The sequence below is a fragment of the Panthera tigris genome, chromosome C1 (genome assembly GCF_018350195.1).
Source record: "Panthera tigris isolate Pti1 chromosome C1, P.tigris_Pti1_mat1.1, whole genome shotgun sequence".
Taxonomy (NCBI): domain Eukaryota; kingdom Metazoa; phylum Chordata; class Mammalia; order Carnivora; family Felidae; genus Panthera; species Panthera tigris.
In genome coordinates this window covers 117,217,237-117,244,325 of record NC_056667.1, presented here as the reverse complement: position 1 = coordinate 117,244,325, position 27,089 = coordinate 117,217,237, and the positions used below count along the sequence as shown (strand labels likewise).

The 27,089-nt window shown below is 36.0% G+C and overlaps 1 protein-coding gene across 5 annotated transcripts in view; it reads left to right on the top strand.

The window, feature by feature from the left end:
• EPB41L5 (erythrocyte membrane protein band 4.1 like 5) overlaps nt 1-27,089 on the top strand; it is a 142,589-nt gene that overhangs the window by 23,847 nt on the left and 91,653 nt on the right. For all 5 annotated transcript variants that reach the window (XM_042994259.1, XM_042994258.1, XM_007091163.3 and 2 more), the window contains 6 exons: nt 2,674-2,778; nt 21,639-21,681; nt 22,669-22,747; nt 24,210-24,254; nt 24,433-24,485; nt 26,925-27,045. In XM_042994259.1, the coding sequence (XP_042850193.1) occupies nt 2,674-2,778; nt 21,639-21,681; nt 22,669-22,747; nt 24,210-24,254; nt 24,433-24,485; nt 26,925-27,045 (446 nt within the window). The remainder of the gene's footprint in view (nt 1-2,673; nt 2,779-21,638; nt 21,682-22,668; nt 22,748-24,209; nt 24,255-24,432; nt 24,486-26,924; nt 27,046-27,089) is intronic.

Here is a 27,089-nt window from a genome sequence, read left to right as displayed (position 1 = left end):
GGAAATTTAGAAAAACAGAGGACAAATATTTGAGGAAATAATAGATTGTTTTCCCAGAATTAAAGGGAGATGAAAGATCTCAGATTTAAAAGGCCCAATAGAATACAATATAGAGATGAGGAAAAAACCACACTTAGACACATTATATTGAAATTTAAGACTCTCAGAGATAGAGAAGTTTAAAAGCTAACCAAGAATTAATAACATTATTAAGGACCAGAATTCGAATTGTCATCACACTTTTCAACAGCACATAAGCTGTAAGAAGATGAAAGACTAATACGTTTTGAGTATTGAACAGTGTTGAAAGAAAATAACTCTGAACCTTAAATTTTATAAGGTGACAATAAGCATTCAAGTGTAAAAGCATGTTGAAAATACTCTCAAACATAGAAGACCTTTAAAGATTGGCCGTACAAAGTCCCACATGGAGAACATTTCTGTAGGAAGAACTTAAACGAGTGGAGAAACAAATCTAGCAGATGCTGTTAGGTATGTGTGATGTACAAATGTAAGATGTATAGAGAATGATCAAAATACCAAAATAAAGATTGCCATCTTAAAAAAAATTAGCCACGACCAAAGAAAAGAAATAGAGAAAGTATGCTCATTGACATGAGGATTGGATGGAGGGGAGATGATGGGCATGAGGGCGTTGTAAAGTTCTTCTCTTGATAAAGGGATATATGGATAGCACTTTTATTTATCAAAAAGAAAGATTGTAAAAAGTGAAGGAAAAGCAAAAATACAAGTTGTATTTTAAGGATGTCAGTTAAAAGACAGTTTGATGACTGAGTAAAATATATAGATCTATAGGTATATATAATCTTACAAGAAATACCTAAATCATAATTTAAAATTACATAGGAGGAGAGGCATGGTTAGGATGTTTATGAAAATTGTTGAAAATTGAGGATCTTAACAATGCTTTTGCTTATGTGGGTTATATCTATCAATAGTTACCTTATTAGAAATTAAAACTGAAAAAATTTAAAAACAATTTTAAGACCGCAAAAAATAGGGGCCCCTGGGTGGCTCAGTCCATTGAGTGTCTGACTCTTGATTTCCGCTCAGGTCATGATCTCATGATTTGGGGATTGAGCCCTGTGTTGGGCTGTGTGCTGACAGCATGGAGCCTGCTTGGAATTCATTCTCTCTGTCTCTGTCTCTCTGTCTCTCTCTCTCTCTCTCTCTCCCTCTCTCCCTCTCTCCCTCTCTCCCTCTCTCTCTCTCTCTCTCTCTCTCCCCCCCCCCCACTCTCACCACGTGCTTGCGTGCACACTCTCTCTTTCTTAAAATAAATACTCTTTAAAAAACCTAAAACAGCCATAAAATAACCCTTGTATGTTATTAATAACATACAAGTATTTTTGTGAAAAATATCTATTTTACTAAACAAAAGAATTTAGTGAGAAGAGTAATTGTCTTATGCACTTTTGCATATCTCATTAATGTCTGGTCTAATAGAACATACTTAGGTTCTGGTTTCTGCTTCTGCATTTACTGTGTTGCAGTATGTTGTTTTGATTGAGTTACATGGGGAGAATCCTAGGACCTTGAGGATCTTTTGAAAGTATCTGGAGGAACCCTTGGGTCCTGAGACCACACTTTGAGAACTGCGTTTTCCATACAAGTTTCTTTGCTTATTATCTACCTTCCCCTGCCATTTGTGTCTTCCGCATTGATGACAGTATTATCTCATTGTCCTGTATTTCCTCCCATGTTCCAGTTTTGTTTTTGCCATTTTCTACCTTACATTGTTTTCCAGTTTAAGGCTGATCTCCAAGACTGATGATTCTAGTCTCTATGACTATCTCTTCTCTAAAATCTGTTGGCAAATACACAGTTCCACATGATTCATACGTTAGTGTTTTAAGTTTTCTTGTGTATTTTCTCTTTCCAGTTACAATATAGAGCTCCTTGAAGTAGGGACTCTAAAAATTAACAAGATAAGAGTTTGTCCTTACGCACAATGTTCAGTACAAGATAATAATTATTGGTTGATAGGAAGTAACACTTTCCATGAAAGTGCAGATAGATCATAAATTCTCTTTTGGCTTTAAATAGTTTATTGGGAAATTATAGTATCTTACCCGTTACTTGATACATGGTAGTATTTTTGGTATTGCAAGTAATGTTTTTTTACTTTATTTTGTAAATTTAACTTAATTGAAAATTTTTAATTTTTTTTTTTAAACGTTTATTCAGTTTTGAGAGAGTGCAAGCTGGGGAGGGCAGAGAGAGGGAGACACAGAACCTGAAGCAGGCTCTAGGCTCTGAGCTGTCAGCACAGAGCCCAACACAGGGCTCAGACTCACGAACCGTGAGATCATGTCCAGAGCCGAAGTTGACACTTAACCGACTGAGCCATCCAGACACTCCCAAAAAAAATTTTTTTTAAGTTTATTTTGAGAGAAAACCAGAAGGGGAGGGACAGAGAAGGAGAGAGAGAGAATTCCAAGCAGTGTCAGCACTGTCAGCACAGAGCCCTACGTGGGGCTCAAACTCACAAATCCTGAGATCTTGACCTGAGCGAAAATCAAGAGTTGGATGCTTAACCAGCTAAACCACACAGGCACCCTGCAAGTAATGTTTTTTTTAAATAGATCTTCAGTTCACACTTGTTGATCTTTAAAGTCATTTATTGATTAATTTGTTTTCTTACCATTTCAGAAAAAAGCCAAAGGACAAGAGCTCTTTGATCAAATAATGTACCACTTGGACCTTATTGAAAGTGACTATTTTGGGCTGAGATTTATGGATTCTGCACAAGTAGCAGTGAGTAGCTGTTTTTTTTGGAAATTCCAGTATGGGAGCAGAAATGGAAAATTTCAGATGATGTGCTAAGTGCTACCAGGCTACATATTCATATGTCATTCTCTTTTTCTTGTAATTTTCTTGTTCAAAAAAAAAAAAAAAATGAGTTCTGGTCCTAGCCCATATTACTAGTGCATAGTCTTTGCAGATGAGGGTAAGAAATCTGTCTTTTCAGTAACCACTGGGCTGGTTGTTGGGCGTACTAGAGTTTGAGAACCACCATGCAATGGAAAGGGTGATAGAATGGGAGTATTGTGGGTTCTTGGGTAAGTGATGGAAGTTACTGATTTGCAAATTAAGGTGAATAGAGTAAGTTATTTTCAAGATCCCTTTCTGATCTGTGATTCTGTATTATAAATGTTCTTTGACATGTGCATTTTATTATTACTGGGTTTTTTTGAGTGAGTGAGAGAGAGAGAGGAAGAGAAAACGAGCTGGGAAGGGGCAGAGAGAGGGAGAGAGAGAATCTTAAGCAACTCCACACCCAGCGTGGAGCCCGATGTGGGGCTCGAACCTCATGATCATGAGATCATGACCTGAGCTGAAATCAAGAGTTGGATGCTTAGCTGACTGAACCACCCAGGTGATCCTGACCTGTGCATTTTATTATTAAACAAAAATTTTTTTAATGTTTATTTATTTTTGAGAAAAAGACAGATTTATATAAATTTATTTATTAAACTTTTTATTTTGTTATTTTTTTTAATGTTTATTCATTTTTGAGAGAGAGATAGAGCATGAGTGGAGGAGGGGCAGAGACAGAGAGGGAGAAACAGAATCTGAAGCAGGCTCCAGGCTCTGAGATGTCAGCACAAAGGCCGATGCAGGACTCTAACTCATGAGCCATGAGATCATGACCTGAGCCAAGTTGGTTGCTTAACCCACTGAGCCACCCAGATGTCCCCTGACCTGTGCATTTTAGATGAGAGAATAGCATATGTAATAGGGTAGGAAGTTGGAGGCTTTTCAAAGATCTGAGTACTATTGGGATTTGACTGGAGGGTATTTGAGAGAAAGTAAGTAGTAGATGATAAGATTGTAAGGTGGGTTAGTGGCTATATCATCCAAAGTGAATACCAAAACTATTAAGTAATAAATAGGCAGCATTTATTCTCTAATAATTGGCATTAGGGGTTTTTCAAGCCAGGAGGTTATATTTTGCTTCAGAAAGCATTATATAGACATATTGAGTAGGATTATTTGGAATGGGCAGAGATTGAAGTCAGGAGTCATTGCAAACGCTGGGGATAAAAGTAATGTTAAGGCCTGGAATAGGACATTCATAGTAGCAAGGAGAGGGAGGGAGTAGAGATAAGGATATCAAAACATTAAGCCTTGTTTTCTGGAAGTCTGTGATGGAGGGGGATGTGTGTGTATGTGCTTAGTGACACATTAATTGTCATGTCTAGGACTCATAGGAACAATATATAAGACTTCTCAAGTTCTTTTTGGAGCGGGACATTCATTCATTTGGTGTGATTAATAAGTTAACTAGAATACATCTATAAGATGCTGTTAAAAACTCTTTCGGAAAACAAAAACAAAAACAAAAACAAAAAAAAAACCTCTTTCGGAGATGGCTTATCCGTAGTTGGCTTTATAGAGTATCTTGGCTAAATTTACAGCTGTTAATAATGTTAGCTGTAATTTTTTTCTCTAATTTCCCTACTCCTAGTCTCCCTTCCTGGGTTAAAAGAAATTAAGCATGAGCATTTAGCAACAGACTATTGGTTAGGTAAATTTTGGCACACTTGTACAGTGGAATACTCTGCAGCTCATTAAAAATTGTGATTTTTTTGGGGGCGCCTGGGTGGCTCAGTCGGTTAAGCGTCCGACTTTGGCTCAGGTTATGATCTCATAGTCCATGAGTTCGAGCCCCGCGTCAGGCTCTGTGCTGACAGCTCAGAGCCTGGAGCCTGTTTCAGATTCTGTGTCTCCCTCTCTCTGACCCTCCCCCATTCATGCTCTGTCTCTCTCTGTCTCAAAAATAAATAAAGGTTAAAAAAAAAATTTTTTTTTTTTAAAAATCGTGATTTTTTTAAGTATACCAATTGACATAAAATGATGTCAAGAAGAGAATTACAAAACAGTATGAGTTTTTCAATTTTAAAATAAGTGGACATATGCACACATATACATGAAAAAATTTGCAAAACTCTTTTCTGTAGTTTTAGTGTTCTTATCTCTGGATGGAATTTGTATGGGAGGTGTTTTATTTTTCTTCTTAATGTTGTTTCTCTTTGATTAGACTAAATCCATCAAGGGCAGGGAATGAGTGTAACCTCTGTTGCTCTGCATGTAGCAGACACACAAACCATTTATTGAATTAAATTCTGGTGCACTGCTTAGTTTGATATAAAGGCTTTGTTGACTCTTGGGTTTAATATCATTCACTAGTCGTCTTTCAAATAATAGAATTACAGTCTTGCAAGCAATGAAAAAATAAATGATGTTAGGGATAAATAATTCATAGCATCCTGTTTTTTGAGGGGTTGTAGAAGAAGAGGTCGAAATATGCTAACATTAAGTTTCAAGTACCTTCTTTCCTTAAGATCTATAAATACAGTAGTCTCTCCTTATCTGTGGTTTCGCTTTCCATGGTTTCATTTACCCATGTTCAACCCCAGTTTGGAAGCAGATGATCCTCCTTCTGACATATTGTCAGAAGGTCACTGGTAGCCCAGCGCTACATCACAACGCTTACAACATTCACCTCAGTTCATCTCATCATGTAGGCATTTTATCATCTCACAGCATCACACAAAGAAAGATGAATACAGTATAAGATATTGTGAGAGAGAGAGAGAGAGAGACCACATTCACAGAACTTTTATTATGGTATATTATAATTGTTCTATTTTATTATTGTTATTAATATCTTATTGTGCCTAATTCATACATTTAGTTTTATTATAGGTATGTATGTGTAGGAAAACATAGCATATGTTGGGTTCAGTAGTTAGTCTGTGTGGTTTCAGACATCCACTGGAGGTCTTGGAATGTATCTCCCACAGATAAGGGGGACTGTTGTCATTGGGGAAAGAAATAGACATTTCTTTCTATTCTAAGAAGTGGCCATTGCTAAGTTGTATTCTTTGCTCTTTGTTAATATCAATAATCACTGAATTGCTAGATCCATTACTGTTTCTTCCCTCATTTGACACACATATTATGCCTTTGTTCTGGTTCTAACAAGTTTTTGGTAAAGCCAGCATTAGAACTCCCCCCCCCCCCCCCCCCCCCCCCCAGTTTTCAAAGTTTTATTTATTTAAGGGGCGTCTGGGTGGCTTAGTTAGTAAAGCGTTTGACTCTTGATTTTGGCTCAGGTCATGATCCTGTGGTTTGTGAGATTGAGGCCTGTATTGGGCTCTACAGTGATGATGAGTATCCTGCTGCTGATTCTCTCTCTTCCTTTCTTTGCCCCTCCCCCGTTGCACATGCGCACACATGCTCTCTTTCTGTCTCTCAAAATAGACTTTAAAAAAAAAAATGAAGTTTTATTTAAATCATCTGTACACCCCACATGGGGCTTGAACTCATGACCTTATGATCAAGAATTGCATGCACCCCTAACTGAGCCAGGCAGGTGCCCCAGAACTTTTAATCTGTGCTCTTTTTAGTTCTAGTTTATCCTTCCCAATGCCCAGAAATCTAGGCATTAAAATTAAAGTTAAGTAAGATTTATTTTTAGTTTCTGTTTTTGCTGTCACTAGAATACTCTGGAGTTGAACTAGAAGGACAGTAGCTGGTAGATGAAAGCTATTCAAAATGAGCTCTAGGTAAACCTTTAATTATTCTTAAACTGCTAACTCATGATTCTACAATTTTATGACATCAGTAAATAGAGAAGACTTTCCGGTATTTGTCACATGACCAGATTTAACCCCAGAATGAAACAAAATTGATACCTTGCAAACAGTTCAGTTTGTTGGTGAAGATAGTGAACTTGATAGATCAAGTGGACTTTTTGGCCAGGATCATCTGTGTAAATTAAGTTAGTCCTATGATTTTCACATCTGTTTGTTAAATTTAGTGTGTAGACCTAAATGTAGAATCCAAAGAAGGTTGAGGCAGGGTAAAAAAAATAAAATGACTGAGGGCCCTAATACCAAAACCAGATCCAGACACTACGAAAAAAAGGACTACAGGGCAATAGCTCTGGTGAACAAAGATACAAAAATCCTCAACAAATATTAGCATATTAATATGTATTAATATGTAAATATATGTATGTATATAACATGCATATAATACATATATACATACTGAACTGAATCAAGAGTTGAACACTTAACTGAGCTACCCAGGTAGCTCAGGGTAGAAATACCCCTATTTCTTTTAATTAAGAAAGTTTTTTTTTAATTTTAAACATTTAAAAAAATATATATCAATAACATTTTTACAGAACCAGAACAAATAATCCTAAAATTTGTTTGGAACCACAAAAAACTCCAAATGGCTAAAACAGTCTTAAAAAGGAAAAACAAAATTGGAAGTACCACGCTTCTAGATTTCAAGTACATTATAAAGTTGTAGTAATCATAACAGTATGATATCGGCACAAAAGTAGACACATAGATCAATGGAACGGGATAGAAAGCCCAGAAACATGCCCACATATATGGTCAATTAGTCTTTCACAGAAGAGTCAAGAATATGCATTGGGAAAAAGACAGTCTCTTTGACAAATGGTGTTGGGAAAACTGGACAGCTACATGCAAAAGAGTGAAGCTGGTCCACTTTCTTCTACCATACACAAAAATGAACTCAAAGTGGATTAAAGACCTAATATGAGACCTGAAACCATAAAAATCCTGGAAAAGAGCACAGGCAGTAATTTTTCTGACATCAGCTATAGCAGCACTTTTTTAGATATGTTTCCATAAACAGGGGAAATAAAAATAAACTATTGGGACTACATCAGAATAAAAAGCTTCTGCATAGCAAAGGAAATAATCAACAAAACGAAACACAGCCTACGAATGGGAGAATATATTTGCAAGTGACATATCTGATAAAGGCTTAATATCCAAAATATATAAAGAACTTACACACCTCAAAACTTAAAAAAACAAATTATCCAACTAAAAAAAATGGACAGAAAACATGAACAGACATTTCTGTAAAGAAGACATTCAGATAGCCCACAGACATATGAAAAGATGCTCAACATCACTCATCATCAGGGAAATGCAAATCAAGACTGCAATGAGATATCACCTCACATCTGTCAGAATGGCTAAAATCAAAAACACAAGGAACAACAAGTGTTGGTGAAGATGTTGAGAAAAAGAAACACTTGTGCACTGCTGGTGGCATTGCAAACTGGTGCAGCCATCGTGGAAAACGGTAAAGAGGTTCCTCAAAAGAGTGAAAATAGAACTACCATATGATCCAGTAATTACACTTTTGGTTATTTACCCACAGAATACAAAAACACTAATTCAAAAGGATACATACACTTCTGTGTTTATTGCAACATTATTTACAATATTCAAATTATGCAAGCAGCCCAAGTCCATCAATAGACTTAATAATATAAATGGAATATTATTCTGCCATTTACAACAACTTAGATGAACTAGAAAATATAATGCTAAGCTAAATAAGTCAGAGAATGACAAATACCATATGATTTCATTCAAATGTGGAACAAATGAGCAAAGAAAAAAAAAAGACAAACCAAGAAACAGACTCTTAATTATAGAGAACAAACTGATAGTTACCAGAGGAGAGGTGGGTGGGTGAGATAGGTGATAGGGATTAATGAGAGCACTTATCACAATGAGCACTAAGTAATGTATACAATTTTTGAATCACTGTATTGTACACCTGAAACTTAACACCATATGTTAATGCTCCTGGAATTAAATTAAAAACCTTGAAAAAATGATCAAGGAATTACATGTTACATTTTAATCTTGAATATATTGTATGCTTATATATGTAAAGTTAGTGTGTTAAAGTTTAGTTTATTGGTCATTTCACAGCAGTCTAAAATATGTATGACTGGAATTATTCATCCATCATGGAGATAACCAAAGTTATATGATGAAACCATAGTTTACTTTTTTTTTCCTATGTGCACATATGAATTTGCTGTTGTTAACTTTTGCTTATACCAGCTCATTTTATGTTCATATATAAATATTTGATTTGTAGTTGAAATAATGGCATACTTACAGAAAAGTTGCAAGAACAGTGTAAATAACTATTTCTGTGGAACCATTTGAGAAAGAGCTGTAGATGTCTCATCACCCCTGAACTCTTTAGTGTATGTTTCCTACAAACAAGTATATTATGCATAACTCAGCACAACCATCAAAACTAGGAAGTTGACATTGTGACATTACCACCATCTAATCCACAGACTCCATTCAAATTTTGCCACTTGTCTCTACAGTGTCCTTTATAGCCAAAGGGTCTAGTTCGGTCAGATTCATGTTTTACATTCAGTTGTCAAATTTCTTTAGTTGCCTTCATCTTGGAATGCTGTGGTTCTTCATTCTTTCCTTAACTTCTATACTTTTGAAGATACAGGCCAGTTGTCTTATAAGCTCTCAGTTTGGGTTTGTCTGAAGTTTCCTCATGAACTAGATTAATCTTAGACACTTTGACAGAAAAATAATGAAGTGATGCTGTGTTCTTCTTATTCTATCAAGTAACATTTAATTTCATTTTGTCTCCTTACAGGTGATATTCACTTTGATCCCTTGATTAAGGTGGTGTCTGCCAGGCGTCTCCATTATATTCTTTTTCTGTTTGTAATAAGCTTGCTTGCTTGCTTGCTTGCTTGCTTGCTTATTTATTTATTTATTTATTTAGTGCGCCCCCCCCCCCCCCCCGAAAAAGACCACTTTCTCATCAAACTTTCTGTTTATTTATGAACTAATGGATTCTTGTCTTAACCGGTGTGTTATCATTTGTAACTACTATTTCTTTTGATGCTCAGAGTTTCCCAAGTTTGGGTGGTGGGAACTGCTTCAAGATGGTTTCTGTGTTCTTTTAACACGCACCATCATTCTTTGGGTATTACCTTACTTTCTGGCCCAAGAATACCTTCCATGTTCATATTGTATTTCCCTGCTCTAGCCCTGGAATTTGCTAGTTCTCCAGTTGGCTTTGTGGTCAGACTTAGGGAATGTATGTTTACGTTTATTTCTGTAATCTTATATATAAATTGACACATTCAGTGCCACAAGGCTGATTGTAGTTTTTTTCCTTTCCCATATTTGCAGTTCTCTTCTACAGAAACCAGGGTTTGATTGTCATCAGGATGTTTACTTGAGTGATAACTCACTCTGGATGGAATCAATCTCTAACGTCTCCCTGTACAGATTCTGGCATTACCCTGACCACCTAATTACTTCTGGACTGAATTATTTGGGAAGAGGAAGCTTTTTATGTTCCAATTACCTTATAAATACAGAGTAGTATATGAAGCACTTCTTTGGAAATAGTGTTGAAGAATGATTTTCCTAGAGGTATGGTTTAGAGTAGGAGGATTAGAGGGAAGAAAGAAGGCATGCTTGAGTAAAATATAGTAGGTTTTACTTGAGGTGGCCACATAACTTTTGCCTAAAGTAGGCCACATTTAAAACATTGAGATGTAATTTACAAATCCTAAAACTCACTTGCGGTTTTTAGTGTATTCACAGAGTTGTGCAGCTGTCACATCACTATCTAATTCCAGAATATTTTCATTGCAAAAGAAACCCTACTTACATTAATGGTCTCTTCCCATTTCCCCTCTCCCACAGCCTCTGGCAAACATTAATCTTTCTGTTTGTATGGATGTACCTATTTTGAAAATTTCATGTAAATAGAATTACATAATATATAGCCTTTTGAGTCTGGGAATGTGCTTAAGCATAATATTCTCAAGGTTTGTATTGTGGCATCTCCCCATCCTTGATCCTTATGGTCGAGTAATATTCTGTTGTATGGATATGCTACATTTTGTTTACTCAATTCATTGATGGACATTTGGGTTCATTCATTTTTGGCTCTTAGGAATAGTGCTGCTATTAACATTGTGTACGAATTTTTGCATGAGTATAATTTTCAGTTTCTTGGGTATGTATCTAGGAGTGAATTTGCTGGGGCATAAGGTAACTGTTTAACTTTTTGAGGAACTGCCAAACTGTTTTCCATAATGACTGTAGTATTCCACATTCTTTCCAGTAATGTGTGGGGGGTTCTGATTTCTCTGTGTCCTCACAAACACATTATTTCTTTCATTTTTCATGTTTGTTTATTTTGAGAGAGAGTGCCAGTACCAGTGGGGAAGAGGGATAGAGAGAATACCACGCAGGCTCCATGCTGTCAGCGCACAGTCCAACACGGGGCTTGATCCTGCCGACCATGTGATCATGATGAGCCGAAATCAAGACTTGGATGCTTAACTGAGCTACTCAGGCGCCCCCACAGTATTTCTTTTTTGATTCTAGCTATCCTAGTTGATATGAAGTGGTCCTGTGTGGTTTTTGACTTGAACTTCCCTAAAGCTTAGTGATGTTAAGTATCTTTTCATGTGCTTTTTTGGCTGTTTCTGTATCTTCTTTGGAAAAATGTCTATTCAGATCCTTTGCACATTTTAAAATTGGGTTATTTGTTTCTTTGTTGAGTTGTAAGAGTTCATATTTTTTTTCAGTAGTAGACATTTTTCAGATCTGTGATTTGCAAATATTTTTCCCCATTTTGTAGATTTTCTTTTTACTTTCTTGATAGTGTCCTTTGCACATAATTTTTTAATTTTGATGAAGTCTAATTTATCTGTTTTTTTTTTATGCTTTTGGTCATATCTGCAAAACTGCTGCCTATTTTGTTTTTTTCTTTATCTTTTGGAGTTAATTTTTGTATGTGTTGTAAGGTAGGGGGCTAACTTCATTCTTTTGCATGTGGATATCCAGTAGTCCTAGCACTATTTATTGAACAGGTTATTCTTTCTCCATTGAGTGATCTTGGCTTGTTGAAAATCAGTTAGCCAGTTATATGAGTTTATTTCTGGCTTCTGGCTTCTGTCTTCTGTTCCATTCATCTGTCCATATGTTGATCCTTATGCCAGCACTACATTGTCTTGATTACTGTAATTTTTTGCTAAGTTTGAAATTGGAATTTAAGTGTGAATCCTTCAATTTTGTTCTTCTGTTTCAAGATTGTTTTGGCTGTATTTCCATATACATTTTAGGATTAGCTTGTTCATTTCTGGGGGGAAAAAGGCAATTGGAAGTTTGATCAGGATTGCACTGAGTCTATCCTTTTGCTATCATTATAATGTTAAATCTTATCCATGAATATGGATTGTCTTTCCATGTACTGGATCTTTACATCTCTTTTTTTTTTTTTTTTTAATGTTTATTTATTTTTGAGACAGAGAGACACAGCATGAGCAGGGAAGGGGCAGAGAGAGAGGGAGATACAGAATGTGAAGCAGGCTCCAGGCTCTGAGCTGTCAGCACAGAGCCCAACGCGGGGCTCGAACCCACGAACTGTGAGATCATGACCTGAGCCGAAGTCGGACGCTTAACCGACTGAGCCACCCAGGCGCCCCAATCTTTACATCTCTTAAAACAGTGTTTTATAGTTTCACTTTACATGTCTTTTACTTCCTTGGTTTTGTTCTTAAGCATTTTATTCCTTTAATGCTATTGTATACATAGTTGTTTTCTTTTTTTTTTTTCTTTTTAAAAAAATTTTTAAGTTTATTTTGAAAGAGACAGAGACAGTGTGAGCTGGGGAGGGGCTGAGAGAGAGGGAGACAGAGAATCCCAAGCAGGCTCTGCACTGGCAGTATAGAGCCCGACACAGGGCCTGATCCCACAAACTGTGAGATCATGACCTGAGCTGAAACCAAGAGTTGGACGCTTAACTGACTAGGCCAGCCAGGTTCCCCTACATAGTTGTTTTCTTCATATCATCTTCTGATTGTTTATTGCTAGTATATAGGAATATAGTTGGGTCTTGTATACTTATCCTGTATCCTGCATCCTTGGTAAACTTCTTTATTAGTTTTAACGTGTTTTATGAAAAAGAACATGTCATCTGCAAAAAGAGATAGTGTGACTTCTTCCTTTCTGATCTGAATGCCTTTTTAAAAAAAAATTTATTTAGATTCCAGTATAGTTAACATACAGTGTTATATTAGTTTCAGGTGTACAATATAGTGATTCAGCAATTCTATATGTTACTCAGTACTCTTGTATTTTCATTATCTTTTTACTTTTTAAAGTAAGCTCTACATCTAGTATGGAGCTTGAACTCAAGACCCCAAGATCAAGAATCACATTCTCCACCAACTGAGCCAGCCAGGCATCCCCTAATCTGAATGCCTTTTATTTATTTATTTTCTCTTTCTTGCATAAGTGCCCTGGTTAGAACCGTTAGTAATATATTGAATAGAAGTGGTGACAGCAGACATTATTGTCTTGTCCCTGATCTTAGGGGGAGAGTGATCCGTCTCTCACCATCAAGTATGCTACTTGTGAGATTTCTATAGATGCCCTTTATCACGTTAAGGAAGGTGTCTTTTATTTCTATTTTGTTCATTGTTTTTATCAAAAATGGTGTTGGGTTCTGTCAAATGCTTTTTCTGCATCTATTGAGAGAGTCATATGGTTTCTCTCTTGTATTCTGTTTATATGTTGTATTATGTTGATAGTTTTTTTGTTAATGGGTGGTGTGTTGGACCAGTCTTGCTTTTCTGGGACAAATCCCACTTGGTTGTAATGTATAAGCCTTTTATATGTTGCTTGATTTGATTTGTTAGTATTTTGTTGAATATTTTGGTGCGTATATTTGTAAGGAATATTGGTCTGTAGTTTTGTGGGTTTTTTTTCCCTTTGATATCTTTGTCTTGTTTGGTGGGAACAGTACTAGCCTCAGAGAATGAGTTGGAAAGTCTTCCCTCCTATTTCTGGGAAGGTCTTATGAAGGGTTGGTGTTAATTCTTCTTTTAGCATTTGGTAGAATTCACCAGCAAAGCTGTCTTGGTCCTGGGCTTTTCTTTGTGGGAAGTTTTTTGATTATTGACTAATCTCTTTATTTGTTATAGGTGTATTCAGATTTGCTACTTGTTTCTGGAGGCAGTTTTTAAATCAAGCCACTTTATTTTTTTAAAGCTTATTTATTTATTTTGAGAGAGAGAGTGCACGGGCACACGTGAGCCAGGGAGAGGCAGAGGAAGGGGTGGAAAGAGAGAATCCCAAGCAGGCTCCACACTGTCATTTCGGAGCCTGATGCCCATGGGCTTGAACCCACAAACCATGAGATCATGACCTGAGCCAAAACCAAGAGTTGGATGCTTAACCGACTAAGCCACCCATGCACCCATAAACCGAGCCATTGTGGAGAGCTTTGGGGGACTTACTGGATGAGGGGATAGTATGTGAAAACCAGTTTTATTCTGGCATCCTAGGATTTATAGTTACTCTTGTTTTTGTTGACAGCAGAATATCGCCCCATCCTCTATTTTCACATCTAAACTTAATTTAGTGTCCTTTTACATAGTCCAGAGATGATCTGAAGCCTTGAATTATAATGATGAAATCTCTAGCTGCTTTACATAGAAAAATGTGCATGTATATATATTATATTTTGTGTACATATAAAGGTAATTAAGGTATTCCTGAACCCCACCTATGGACTTTTATTTAGTAACCTTTTCTTTCACAAATAATCTGTAGTTTAAAGGAAATCTGATAATGGTATTAATTTGCATGTGTTTTCTTAAAGTCTTTATGATAATCATTAGTGTTTTTGAAAATCTATAATCTCTTCTATATTATTGATGACTCCACAGATTTTTGTGGTACTATTTATTGATAAAGGATCAGGGTCATACACTCTGGTTTCTCTTCAGATCGTATAAATCTTTCCCCTTAAGGATCAGGGTCATAAAAATAACAGGATGTGTGAAAAGTTGCCGAATGACAGCAGAACTCCCAATGTTATAGTTTAAATAAATGATGTTATGGGGTAGTTTTCTTGTACAATAGAATATTCCAGTGTGGAAATAATATATCTTAAACCATGCAAGAAGGAATTCTTCTGATATTAAGTGGTTTTAGGTTGGTGCAGTAAGACTTGGCAAAACAGTTGAGGAATTAACTGTACCAATTTGCCAGAGAGCATGTATGATTTATTTTGAAGGAACAGTTTTCAGTCTTAAAATCAAATGTCTACTGAGATCAAACAGGAGAACAAAAAAAGGGAAGCAAGTTGGAGTATATCTTAAAAGACACAGGAGTGTTACGTACTTTTAAGAACTATGTTTTTTCTCATTGTTTTTTTCCCTGAATCATGCTGCATGCTAGATATATTTTCATTTCCCATTAAAAAATTTTATTTAAGGTTTTTTGGGTTTGTTTTATTTGTTTGTTTTTTTGATATTTATCCATTCTTGAGAGAGGTTGTGAATTTATCCATTCTTGAGAGAGAGAGAATGTGAGCAGGATAGGGGCAGACACACACACACACGCGCGCACGCGCGCACACACACACACTCTCTCTGTCTCTGTCTCTCATTCTCTCTCTCACTCTCTCAATCTGAAGCAGTCTCCAGGCTCTGAGCTGTCAGCCCGGACCCAATGCGGGGCTCAAACTCAAGAACCAAACTGTGAGATCATGACCTGAGCTGAAGTCAGATGCTTAACTGACTGAACCACCTAAGCGCCCTTCAAGCTTCATATTTAGAGCTTAGAATTTTAATTGGTCCATCAAGTTTTTAAAGAAGAACTAGTTACCTAGATTGTAGACAACTCTGTCATGTTTCAGAAAAGAGAAACAAAGGTAGCATTTCTCCTTTACTTGGAAAAGAAGGAAAAAGAACTTTAACAAGTCAGTAGTAATTATTTTTTTGCTTTTTAAAAATACTGATTTGATAGCTTGTATTGGTTCTATGTATATTGTTTAAACTTCCCTTATTCTCTGTGTAAAACTCTTTAATTATCAGCACACAGTATTCAGTCTATTAAAAGTATAATTAATACATTATGATCAGGTGGAGTTTAATTTTCAGAAATGCAAGGACGATTCATTATCAGTTGATACAGTTTGTCATATATGTTTTTTCATGCATTGTCTCCTGCCTTTGTTTTCACAGGATTGTCCTTTCTTGCTCACTTGATATCAGGCTTGGCTATGTGATTTGCCTTTGGCAGTGGAGTCTGAGTTGATGTGATGTTTGCCAATTCTGAACAGTTTCACTAACCATTTATGCTGTTATTGCTTCGTCATATACTTAAATGTATACTTAAGTATACATTCAAAAAAAGATTGAAACTGAAATCTTTACCACAAAGAAAATAACTTGATTAGTTGAAGTGTATGGCATTTAAAGACAACACTGAATGGAAATGGAGATGTTAGATCCAAAGCTGAAGGCTAGAAAACGCATAATTATCTAGTGGAACATAGAGTAAATGTTTTACAAGTGCACACCTGGAGGCTGCAACAGTCGGTTACCTTGATAGCAAATCCAAGATCACTGAGTTAAGGGAAGAGGCAATTCTTATTCTAGTTTTAGAATTCAGCTTTCAGGTACTGTGGGCACAGTGTGTGAGGTTTGTTTGTCTTTGCTCACCCTCACTTATCTGAGGTTGTACAGATAATAGGTCTAGAATTCTTATCAAGTGTTTTTTTTGGTGGCCTGTTAAGCCCCTTCTTTGTAGCCCCATAATACCTTGAATAAACCCAATGGACTTTGGCCTGTATAGAATTGACCTTCTGTCTATCTGTGTAGCTCCATCCAAGCTTTAGAAGGTGTACCTTTTTCCATTTCTAGGTGTTTAGTGGATGTGTGTTACAACCCGTATAGGCAGCATCTATAGAAGACAGACCTGGTGATTACTCAGTGGCTCTGCTTTTTTTTTTTTTTTTTTTTTTAATTTTTTAAAGTTTGTTTATTTTGAGAGAGATAGAGACAGCTTGAGGAGGGGAGGGACAGAGAGAGGGAGAGAGAGAATCCCAAGCAGGCTCTGCATTGTCAGCACAGAGCCTGACACGGGGCTCGAACTCACAAAACTGTGAGATCATGGCCTGACCTGAAACTGAGAGTCAGATGCTTAACTGAGCCATCTAGGGGCCCCAGTTCTGCTCTCTTTCTTTGCAGATATTTGATTATTTACATTGGTAACAATAACAATAACAACAACTCTAGATTAGTAGAGGAATGATAGAAACATTTCTTTTAAACACATGGTGTTAATTTGCATATTATTGCCAGTGCTATTTAATTTCATAATAGAAGTGCCAGCAATTATAGTTACAGAAGTTGTAAAGGCTGGAAAGGAGGAGGTAAAACTAACACTGTTGGCAGATGATTGGATTGGATATCAACTGAGAACTTAACACAAACAATAGGATTCAATAAAGTAGTGGGGAGTGAAAAATATATAGAAATAAGTAGCATATATGTTAAATATATGTATATTGTAACATGCACATAGATACCCTTGTATTTGTTAAATAAGGAGGAACAGTAAAAAGTGTGTTTCCAAAATAGATTATGTACTCTGTCCCTGGAGAGTAAATATAAAACCTGCCTCACTCAACTTATATTCCCACTATGAGTTTACTTTTAAGAATTTTAAAAGAGCATACTAATAATACACAGGCACAGTGGGAAATCTATTTTAATGCCTCATCTAAGTCTTCATTTGAAATGTGTTACAATGAATATAGATTAAATTGAAGTGTTTTCAGTTAGATTACAGCAGTGCAGTGTATTGGTTCTCCATTTTTATAGCATAGTTTTTAAACTTTTTGTTGTTTACAATGTTAAAATTTTCAAAGATGTAAAAGATCTGTATGCTGAAAACTATAGAAAACTTATGAAGGAAATTGAAGAAGACACAAAGAAATGGAAAAACATTGCATGCTCATGGATTGGAAGAACAAATATTGTTAAAATGTTAATACTACCCCAAAATGTTAAAATTTCCTTTAAAACAACCCTTTAATTCAGAGCATAGGCCTCTACTCCTGAGAGGAGAAATATTTTCTGCAGATGTAGTTGTTTTGAAAGATGGTTAACACATCTCTGTTTTCAACTCTTTGCTCTTTGAGCAAAAGTAGTAGGGCATTTCTTTAATAGAGCTGTGTAGGTGGTTAGAAGTCAGGAATCACTTATTTGAAAAGCTGTTTACAGACTGTTTGGCTGAAGGGCTGGGATGAGGGTGTGTACATGTTAGTGTTTTGGAAGCTCCCTAGGTGATTCTTCTTTTGATTTGGTTATGTCTTTTGTGTTTGTGATTAAATATTATTTATGTTTTAAGATATACATAAGTAGATAATTTTTCTTTCATGCCCAGTTCAATAGGACGGAAAGAGATGTGGCTTCTCATATCCTTTGATGTCTACGTTTATCAACCAAATTTTAAAATTAGGAAATTAGGAGGGAGTTTGTTTGCTTTGTAAGGTATGATGGGGAAAGAGAACTCTTATTAGTTTCACACTAAGCATCCAAGAATCTATATCTGCATGCTCTCACCTTTATCATCTAATGTAATTTAAACTCAACTCCTAAAGACCCTGATTGAAGGAAAATCCTATCAGTGCCTATCTCTGAGCTCTGAATTTTCCAGTCCCTGGGCTTGGAATGTGGAGGAGATGAAAGAAAACAGACTTGAGAATATACAAGCATGAACTCAGACCTTCCCCCGAATAACGTCACCCAGAACTCCCCAGCTCCTAAATTTCACTTTAAAATGTGCTTGATGCATTATCTGAGTTTGGGTTATCCTAAGGGAGAGCAGACATATGTAGGTAAAGAAGGGACTAAAATATCTGCTTGGAAGAAAACTCTGATCCTTAATCTCACTGGGATGATTTTATATTTAATGTGCTTCTTAGAATAGTAGGGTACAAATTAAAGATTAAAGGTGAATTTTTGAGACTAGCCCTAGATGTTCTTAAACAGGAAGAAATTTAAGTTATAATGATCTAAGAAAGAAAGACTGTAGATTGATCTTGAAATATCACATGGTCTATCTTACATTAGTGTTTATTTCTTTTACTCTTCAAAGTTCATTCTTTCAAAATTGATAGTCTGTTGGTTTTCAGTCCATTGTTAATGTTCTGTCTTTTTTTTTTTTTTTTAACCAACACACATAAACAGTTGTTTTGTTTTGTTTTGTTTTGTTTTCCCTTTTCCCCCTCCTTCCCTCTTTGAAGAAACTCTGGATGGGGTCAGAAACCAATAACATCTTGTTGTGTGCAGGGGCGGTGCATGTGGTGATAGAAATTGGGTAAATGGGCTGGTGGGCTATTGTAGGAGGTGGAGGGACTATGGACCATATGCCTATTAATACTACCCCAAAATTAAGCCATATAAATATATTACTTATATAAAATATTAAAATAAGGGGTCCATGAGAGTTTTAAGTAGTATGTGCTCATTGTAGAATAAGTTTAAAATAGAGGAAAGCATAAAAAAGAAAAACTATCACCAGCAGTATCTGTCACTTAGAGATAACATTTTTACTGTTTTGTTTTAGATTATCTCAGTCCAAAAGAAAAGTGCATGTTTTTATATACAAACTTGTACATTTTGATAAAACACTTGTGTCTATCCTACACCTTTAAAAGGTGTAACCTACCTTTTAAAATTCAGCAGTATATTGTAAGTAATTTTCCAGATCCTTAAGTATTTGCTTTCCTTGTTTTTAATGGCTGCATCATGCTGCATCATACTGAAATACTTTAACCAGTTCACTGTTGTTGAATATATATATTGTCTTAACTTTCTCATATAATTGCTTATAAATAAATCTGCACACATCCATCGCTATTTCTAGGTATAGAATTGTTGGGTCAAAGACAATTATTTTTAAAGCATTGTTAAATTGCCTCCTGGAAGAGTTGTGCTCATTTATGCTCATGGTGTAGGAGTCTCCCTAACCATAGGCACATAAGACAACCCAGGTGACCAGCCAGACTACCTGTTAATTCATTGCAGTAGAGTAGATAAAACCTGAAGATAAGGCAACTCCCAGATTCATGTTGTGGGAAGAAGACAGTCTGGGGTATAAAAACTAATTTTATCTTTTACCCAGTATGTCATTGGCATCAGGCTCTAGTAGGTATTAGCATAATTAAGTTTCAGATTATTGGATATTGAGTTGCTGACATTGGCCATGATGGATGGACTTTTTTGCTGTACTAGGTTGAAGTCTTTTCTGCTAAAAGATTGAATTGTGTTCTGTCTACTGGCTGGCCTAGGATTCAGTTGGAGGGATGTATAAAACTGAAGAGGTGCTACATTGAAATATGCTTATAGGGGCGCCTGGGTGGCGCGGTCGGTTAAGCGTCCGACTTCAGCCAGGTCACGATCTCGCGGTCCGTGAGTTCGAGCCCCGCGTCAGGCTCTGGGCTGATGGCTCGGAGCCTGGAGCCTGTTTCCGATTCTGTGTCTCCCTCTCTCTCTGCCCCTCCCCCGTTCATGCTCTGTCTCTCTCTGTCCCAAAAATAAATAAAAAACGTTGAAAAAAAAATTAAAAAAAAAATGGATATCCACCTGAATTCAGTAAAAGATGAAAGATGGCTGGGTACTTGGCTGGCTCAATAGGTAGAACATGCAACTCTTAATCTTGGCTCCAGGTTGTGAGTTCGAGCACCACATTGGGTATAGAGAGTACTTAAAAAATAAAATCTTAAAGAAAGGATGAGAGATGGCTGACTAAGTAGCATATACACTTGGAATCTAGAGAAAATATTGCACAGTACTTAATTGCCTTTTGAACTGTTTACTGAACATCTTATTTCAATGTGCAGAGGTACTTTGCTCGCCCACTGGTAGCTTTGTGAATTTCACTTTTGGATCTTGGGGGAGAATGGAGAGAAGAGGCTAGGCAAATAATTGGCAAGAAAAGCAAACGGTTACAAGGCTGTTAACAATGCAGCCTTGTTTACCCACTTTGCCTGTCTGGGTTTCTGAAACTGGATTCCTTAGCTCTGTGAACTAGTTAGTACAAGAGCACTCCTTTCGTTTTTTGGGTGCTTGGAATTGTAAGCATGTTGGAGAGAACACAGGCTTGTATATCTTAGTTGGATGAGTGCATCCCGTCACTGTTAGGACATGGTGGTGTAAAGGGATTAATAGTGAGAAGTGAGCTGGGACTGGTTTATGTGTGGAAGCCTCTGGAATTGCTTCTTAAGTCTGTTTGTGTTACGGGCATTTCAGAGTGGGGAGGTTACAGAAATCAAAAGCCTATTACTTTTGAAACCAGAAGTCTACTAGTCACAGTTTTAACATTTTTTATTTATAAAGCAAAGGAACAAAAAAGACTACTTCATTTAATAGGTGGGGTTAGTTATGAGAAAGATCTAATTTTATTTTGCAGGCTCTTTCAAAGAGTACTACTTCTGAGTAGTATCTGTTTCGTAAAATTTAAATGACACTGTTATTTCCTCTCACTTTTGGTTGCGATCTGTTAATAAATATTACGTTTTTATTACAAGAATGAACCAGACACTGGAGTATGAGGATACTTTTCTTCTCATTTTAACAATTTTGAAAGAGTCATTTTTTTTTGGAAACAGGAAAACTAAGGGCAGAATTTAAAATATCATCCTTGTTACTGTGAGAGAGGAGAGGAAATGTTTTAAGAAGTAGTATATCTGGTCTTAGGTCTTCTTTTGCTTGTGTGTCATAAGCTTGCTGTAGATGTTGGGACAGATAATCCTCCCCCCATTTTCATCCTCACTTTTGTTTTTCATATTTCTTTCTGGTTATCAACAAAAACATGATGAAAATTAACTTTTAATGAAAATGTTGAGTTCTATCATCTGCATAACATCTGATTTTTGTTTTTTATTTTCAGCACTGGTTAGATGGTACAAAGAGCATCAAAAAGCAAGTAAAAAGTAAGTGTTGAAAAAATTGTGAACAAAAAGTAAATTATATATTAGAAGCTCTGATTCCTAATAAATCATGTTTCAGATGAATTTCTTAGCATCTCTACTTTAAAGATAATTTCAATTTGATATACTGACCTACCCCCTTAGTTCTAGAGGGTTAATAGTAATCTAGATTCAAGTGCTTTATAGTTTATTTCCTGGTGAAAGGCTTGTATCTTGCAAGGAGATTGAGTTCTCATGCGATGCTTAACTTTTATTTAGTAATTGTGTTGGAATTTTCCTGCTTGGCATCTGTCCTGCTCTGTAAAATGTTTTGAGACTTTAAAGCTGTAACTTTTAAAATTTAAAAATAATGAAATGAAACAATTGACATAAAATGTCAGTTTTATTCCTAGTAATAGGGAAAAATACCAGTGTTCACTCGTAATCCAGCTTGTTCTTTGTGGTAGTAGAGATTTCAGAGCACCTCAACTTTTTTGTCTTTACAAAATAATGGGACCTTTGAGAATTTACAAGTTAGTGAACTAGGTGAAGTGAATTGAAAGTGTGGGGGGAATTTGCAGTGAGCGGTTAATAACCCAGGCATTCCTTAGTCTTTTAAGAAATATAGTGTGGCAGGTTTTTTAGGGCTGTTAGATTGCACAGTCAAGACTTTTATTTGATGCATTTATCCCTAAACTGTTAGAATTAATCTAGAGCTATCTATTTTTGGGAGGACAGCTAATTGTAATGGTACTATATGATGGTTGGTACATTTTAAAAAACCTACTGATTATCTTTTTGTGTTAGGTGTACTTAAAGCCTTTAATTTAAAGGCTTTAATGAAGCCATACAATATTTCGATGTGTGAAATATTACCACAAAGCCTGTTACCTTTTCTCCCTACTTCAAGTAGATTATTTTTGACAAATTTACTGACTGGAAAACTACAGTTTGAATAGTTACATTAAAAAAAATTAAAGTTTTTTTTTTTTTTTTTTTTTTTTTAAACAGTTGGTTCACCCTATTGTCTGCATCTTCGAGTTAAGTTTTATTCCTCAGAACCAAATAATCTTCGTGAAGAGCTAACCCGGTAAGACTACTCTCTAGAGTTGTACAGGGGTAAAGTAGTTTTGGTCAGCTAGCTAAAGGTGTTGGAAGATTGTCTTTATAATTCTTTACAGTTTATAGACCACTAATGAAATGGATCTCTTACCCCTGGTAATAAGACCTGTCAGACAATAGAATTTCATTTTGGGACAGTGTTTTTAAGTGTAGAATTTTTCCCTTTATCAGTTTTCAAAATAAAGAGTTGGTTCCCTAGCATTCTTTAAGGTAACTACTGAGTTCCTTTTTTTTTTTTTTTTTTTTTTTTTAAATTTTTTTTTAACGTTTATTTATTTTTGAGACAGAGAGAGACAGAGCATGAACGGGGGAGGGGCAGAGAGAGAGGGAGACACAGAATCCGAAGCAGCCTCCAGGCTCTGAGCCATCAGCCCAGGGCCTGACGCGGGGCTCGAACTCATGGACCGTGAGATCGTGACCTGAGCTGAAGTCGGACGCTTAACCGACTGAGCCACCCAGGCGCCCCCTGAGTTCCTTTTTTAAATTATCATCAACTCATGGATTTTACTTATTTATGTATGTATGTATGTTTAGTTTTGGGAGTGAGTGTGAGCAGGGGAAGGGCAAAGAGAGAGGGACAGGATTTGAAGCGGGCTCCGTGCCGACAGCAGTGAGCCCGATGCGAGTCTTGAATTCACTAATCATGACCTGAGCTGAAGTCAGATGCTTGGCTGACAGAGCCACACAGGTGCCCCTCAACTCATGGATTTTAAACAAGATTGATGTGTTTGAATATGTTGCCATATTATATTTATTCATGTTATGTTTGTTGGTGTTCAAAATGATCTCTCTTTGGCCACTGGGAGTTTATTCATGTTGGCTCCTAATATTCTTTACCTATTGAAATGCCGCTCGCTGACTGATGAAAAATAATAAATCCTGATTTGGTTTGAATAGTTTTAAACAAACTTTAAGCAGGTTATATACAATTATTTCTATTTTGTCCTGCCTCCTTCATATTTATTCATTGATTATACATGGTAAATGCATGATTCATTCACACATACTATTTATTAAGTAAAAATTGAGTTGCTGAGTCCCTTTAGAAGGGTTTTCTTCTCTTGCACCCCCTACCAGCGAGATTATAGCTAATCTCCATAGTTACATATATGCCTGTGTCCTTTCACATCCCAGGTGGTTTGTGTTGTGAGAGTAATGTAAACTTAGATCACAGAGCTCATTCTCCATAATTTGCTTAAAACCTTTAATCTTAAGGTGGTTGTACTGTACTCAGTTATCTTATGGACATGCTGCCATCCTCCTGATGGTTTATTGGCCCCAATTTTTTTTCATATTTTTTTTCTTTTCTGGATTCTATTGCAGGTAAAATTCTGTAATTAAAAATGTTTCTTCTCACATTAGAAGGGTGGGATTATTTTTCATAGTAGATTGTTCTGTTGAGTTAAATTTGTGCCTTTTATTTTTCTTAGGTATTTATTTGTTCTTCAGTTAAAACAAGATATTCTCAGTGGAAAGTGAGTATTAGTTATTTAAGGTAAACCACATTTTATTAAGTAGTTGATAATGATTTTGAAAAATAAGTTCATAATTATGAAAAAGGAATGGTCAGCATAAAGTAGGTATTATTTGCACTTATCTTAAAATGAACCTTGGGAAGTTGACTTGTCTAACAAATTTGTGTTTCGGTCTCAGATTAGAGTGTCCCTTTGATACAGCAGTTCAGCTGGCAGCTTATAATCTGCAAGGTAAGCAATTCTTATGTTGACTGTTAAGAATAAAGCATAATTCTTTTTTGTGTGTTTTTAGTTAAGAATTTCAAAAGATTCAAAATGATGGATAAGAAAAGTAACACCACTGTTAACTTGTATCAATATCCAACCTTATTACTTTACTTTGTTTAAAGAACATGGCCTTCTTTTTCTTCCCTTTCACTTCATTTGCTCCCCTTCTATCTGTAACTTCTTTTCAAGCAAAATTGCTGGTGACTTGATAATTCAATAAATATTATAAGGGGACTCTCAGCTTTTTTTTTTTAACTTGAAAAGAATGCAGGGATATAAGAGATTTTTGCAGTTGTATTTTTGCTTTCTTTAGTTTGATTCTTTTTTTTTTTTAGTCTTGTTTATTTTGAGGGGGAGAGAGAGAGCATGAGAGTGAGTGAGGGAGGGACAAAGAGAGCGAGAAAGAGAGAAACTCAAGCAGGCTCCTCACTGTCAGTGCACAGCCCAACTCAGGCTCGATGTCAAGAAGTAGGAGATCATTACGTGAGCTAAAAATCAAGAGTCGGATGCTTAACCGACTGAGCCACCCAGGCAGTCCTCTTTAGTTTTATTCTTAAAAATGAATCCATGAAAGAAATACTTAGAGCATATTTAAAAGTTCCTGATGGTTAAAGTATTTTCCAATAAATTAAATTAATGAAAAAACTTTTAATTTTGTACTTTATTGTACTGACGAAATACTGTTAAGTTTAGGTATTTTTTTCTGAAAAATTGACATTTTAAGAAAACTGTAATTTCGGTCCTCATTCACAAAATGGAAAGAAATCTGTTCTATTGGAGTATCTAGACGCTTAACCATCTGAGTGTATCTTGGACGCTTAACCATCTGAGCCACCCAGGCACCCCTAAATGTTTATTGTTTGATTCATGCATTGTGGCTCTGTTTTGTTATCTCTTAACCCTCCTTATCACATTTTTTTTCCTAAGTAAAAGTTCTTTCCTACTTTCTCCTTCATCCACAGCACCATTATTTGCATGATTCCACCACACTTCTTGTCATGTTGTGCATCTCTGTGTCCCGTGTCTAATATTTTGCCAAATCCGAAGTCTTAAGGTCCTTAGAATAAATTTGCTGAAGTACAGTCCATCTTCATAAAATGAGCTCTGTGTTTCTTGTTTATGATTTTATATTTTATCAGAATAATTTTTGTTACTAGCTTTTCTCATACCCTCAATTCAGTTTTTCCTTGACATTTTAATATATATCCTGAACAACACTAGGGAGAAGATTTGGTTTGGTGCTTCTTAAAAATGTGACCTAAAACAGAAAAAAAAATACCCGTTATCCAGACAAAAGAGTAATTTCTTCAGCAACAAATTGGGCATGATAATATTTTCCAACGTTGTTGAGAAAATAGATGACAATATATCTGTAATATGTCAAGTGTGTAGAGTCTGTATTCAATAAATAATGAGTTGTTACCATTTTTATTAGTATCTCAAGATCTCTGTATTTTTTTCTCTATACAACTGGATTTTTTTAATAAAAATGGAACTATTTTAATTTTTAAATGAGTAAGATGTTCTTTAAAAGGGAAAATGTCTAAAGTAAAGAAAATATTAGAATCATTTTCCCTTCTTCCCCAAACCTATATTTCAGAGCTAACCATAGATGGGCACATGATTATTTGTGCCCCGCCTAAGTGTTTTCCTACTGCTTCCCTTCCCCAGATACTTTTTACTAATATTTTTTTCAGTTATTTCTTTAGGATTATCTATTTACAATTCCAGGAGGACGGAGCCTGTATCTTGTAGTGGTGTATGATGTCATGTTCTCTGCATATTAGATTTTTTTTTTTTTTAATATTTATTTTTGAGAGAAAGAGTGCAAGCTGGGGAGGGGCAGAGAGAGAGAGAGAGAGGGAGACACAGAATCTGAAGCAGGCTCCGGTCTCCGACCTGTCAGCATAGAGCCTCACGTGGGGCTCAAACCCACAAATCATGAGATCGTGACCTGAGCCGAAGTCAGATGCTTAACCGACTGAGTCATCCAGGTGCCCCTCTGCATATTGGATTCTTAATAGATGCTGGCTAAATGTTTTTTTTAAAGGTTGCTAAATATTTTTGTTCATTATAAGGTCAAAAGGTGTTTCTCTAAGGAAGTCTACAAAGAGGTTTTCAAAAGCTAAACATTATAAGATATGAAATAAATGAACAGAAACACATATATTTGAAAATATACCACCAACCACAAGTATATCATTGTGCGTATAGATGTTGGTTGACACGTTGTAAGTCTAAGCTAGATTTATTTTGGGGAATGATCTGGGTGTTATGAATTACTATAGTTTAAGAAAGAATGTTTCTAATCTTAGCAGTTTTTATTAATGAATTCTGAAGAAAGATTCAGCAGGAAATAAACTTAATTAACAAAATATAACTTTGTGCAACTTATGTTTGTAGCTGAACTTGGTGACTATGATCTTGCTGAGCATAGTCCTGAACTTGTGTCTGAGTTCAGGTTTGTGCCCATTCAGACTGAAGAGATGGAGCTGGCTATTTTTGAGAAATGGAAGGAATACAGGTACTTGGCTTTGCCCACACTTTTCTTTAACATCACTGCAGTGA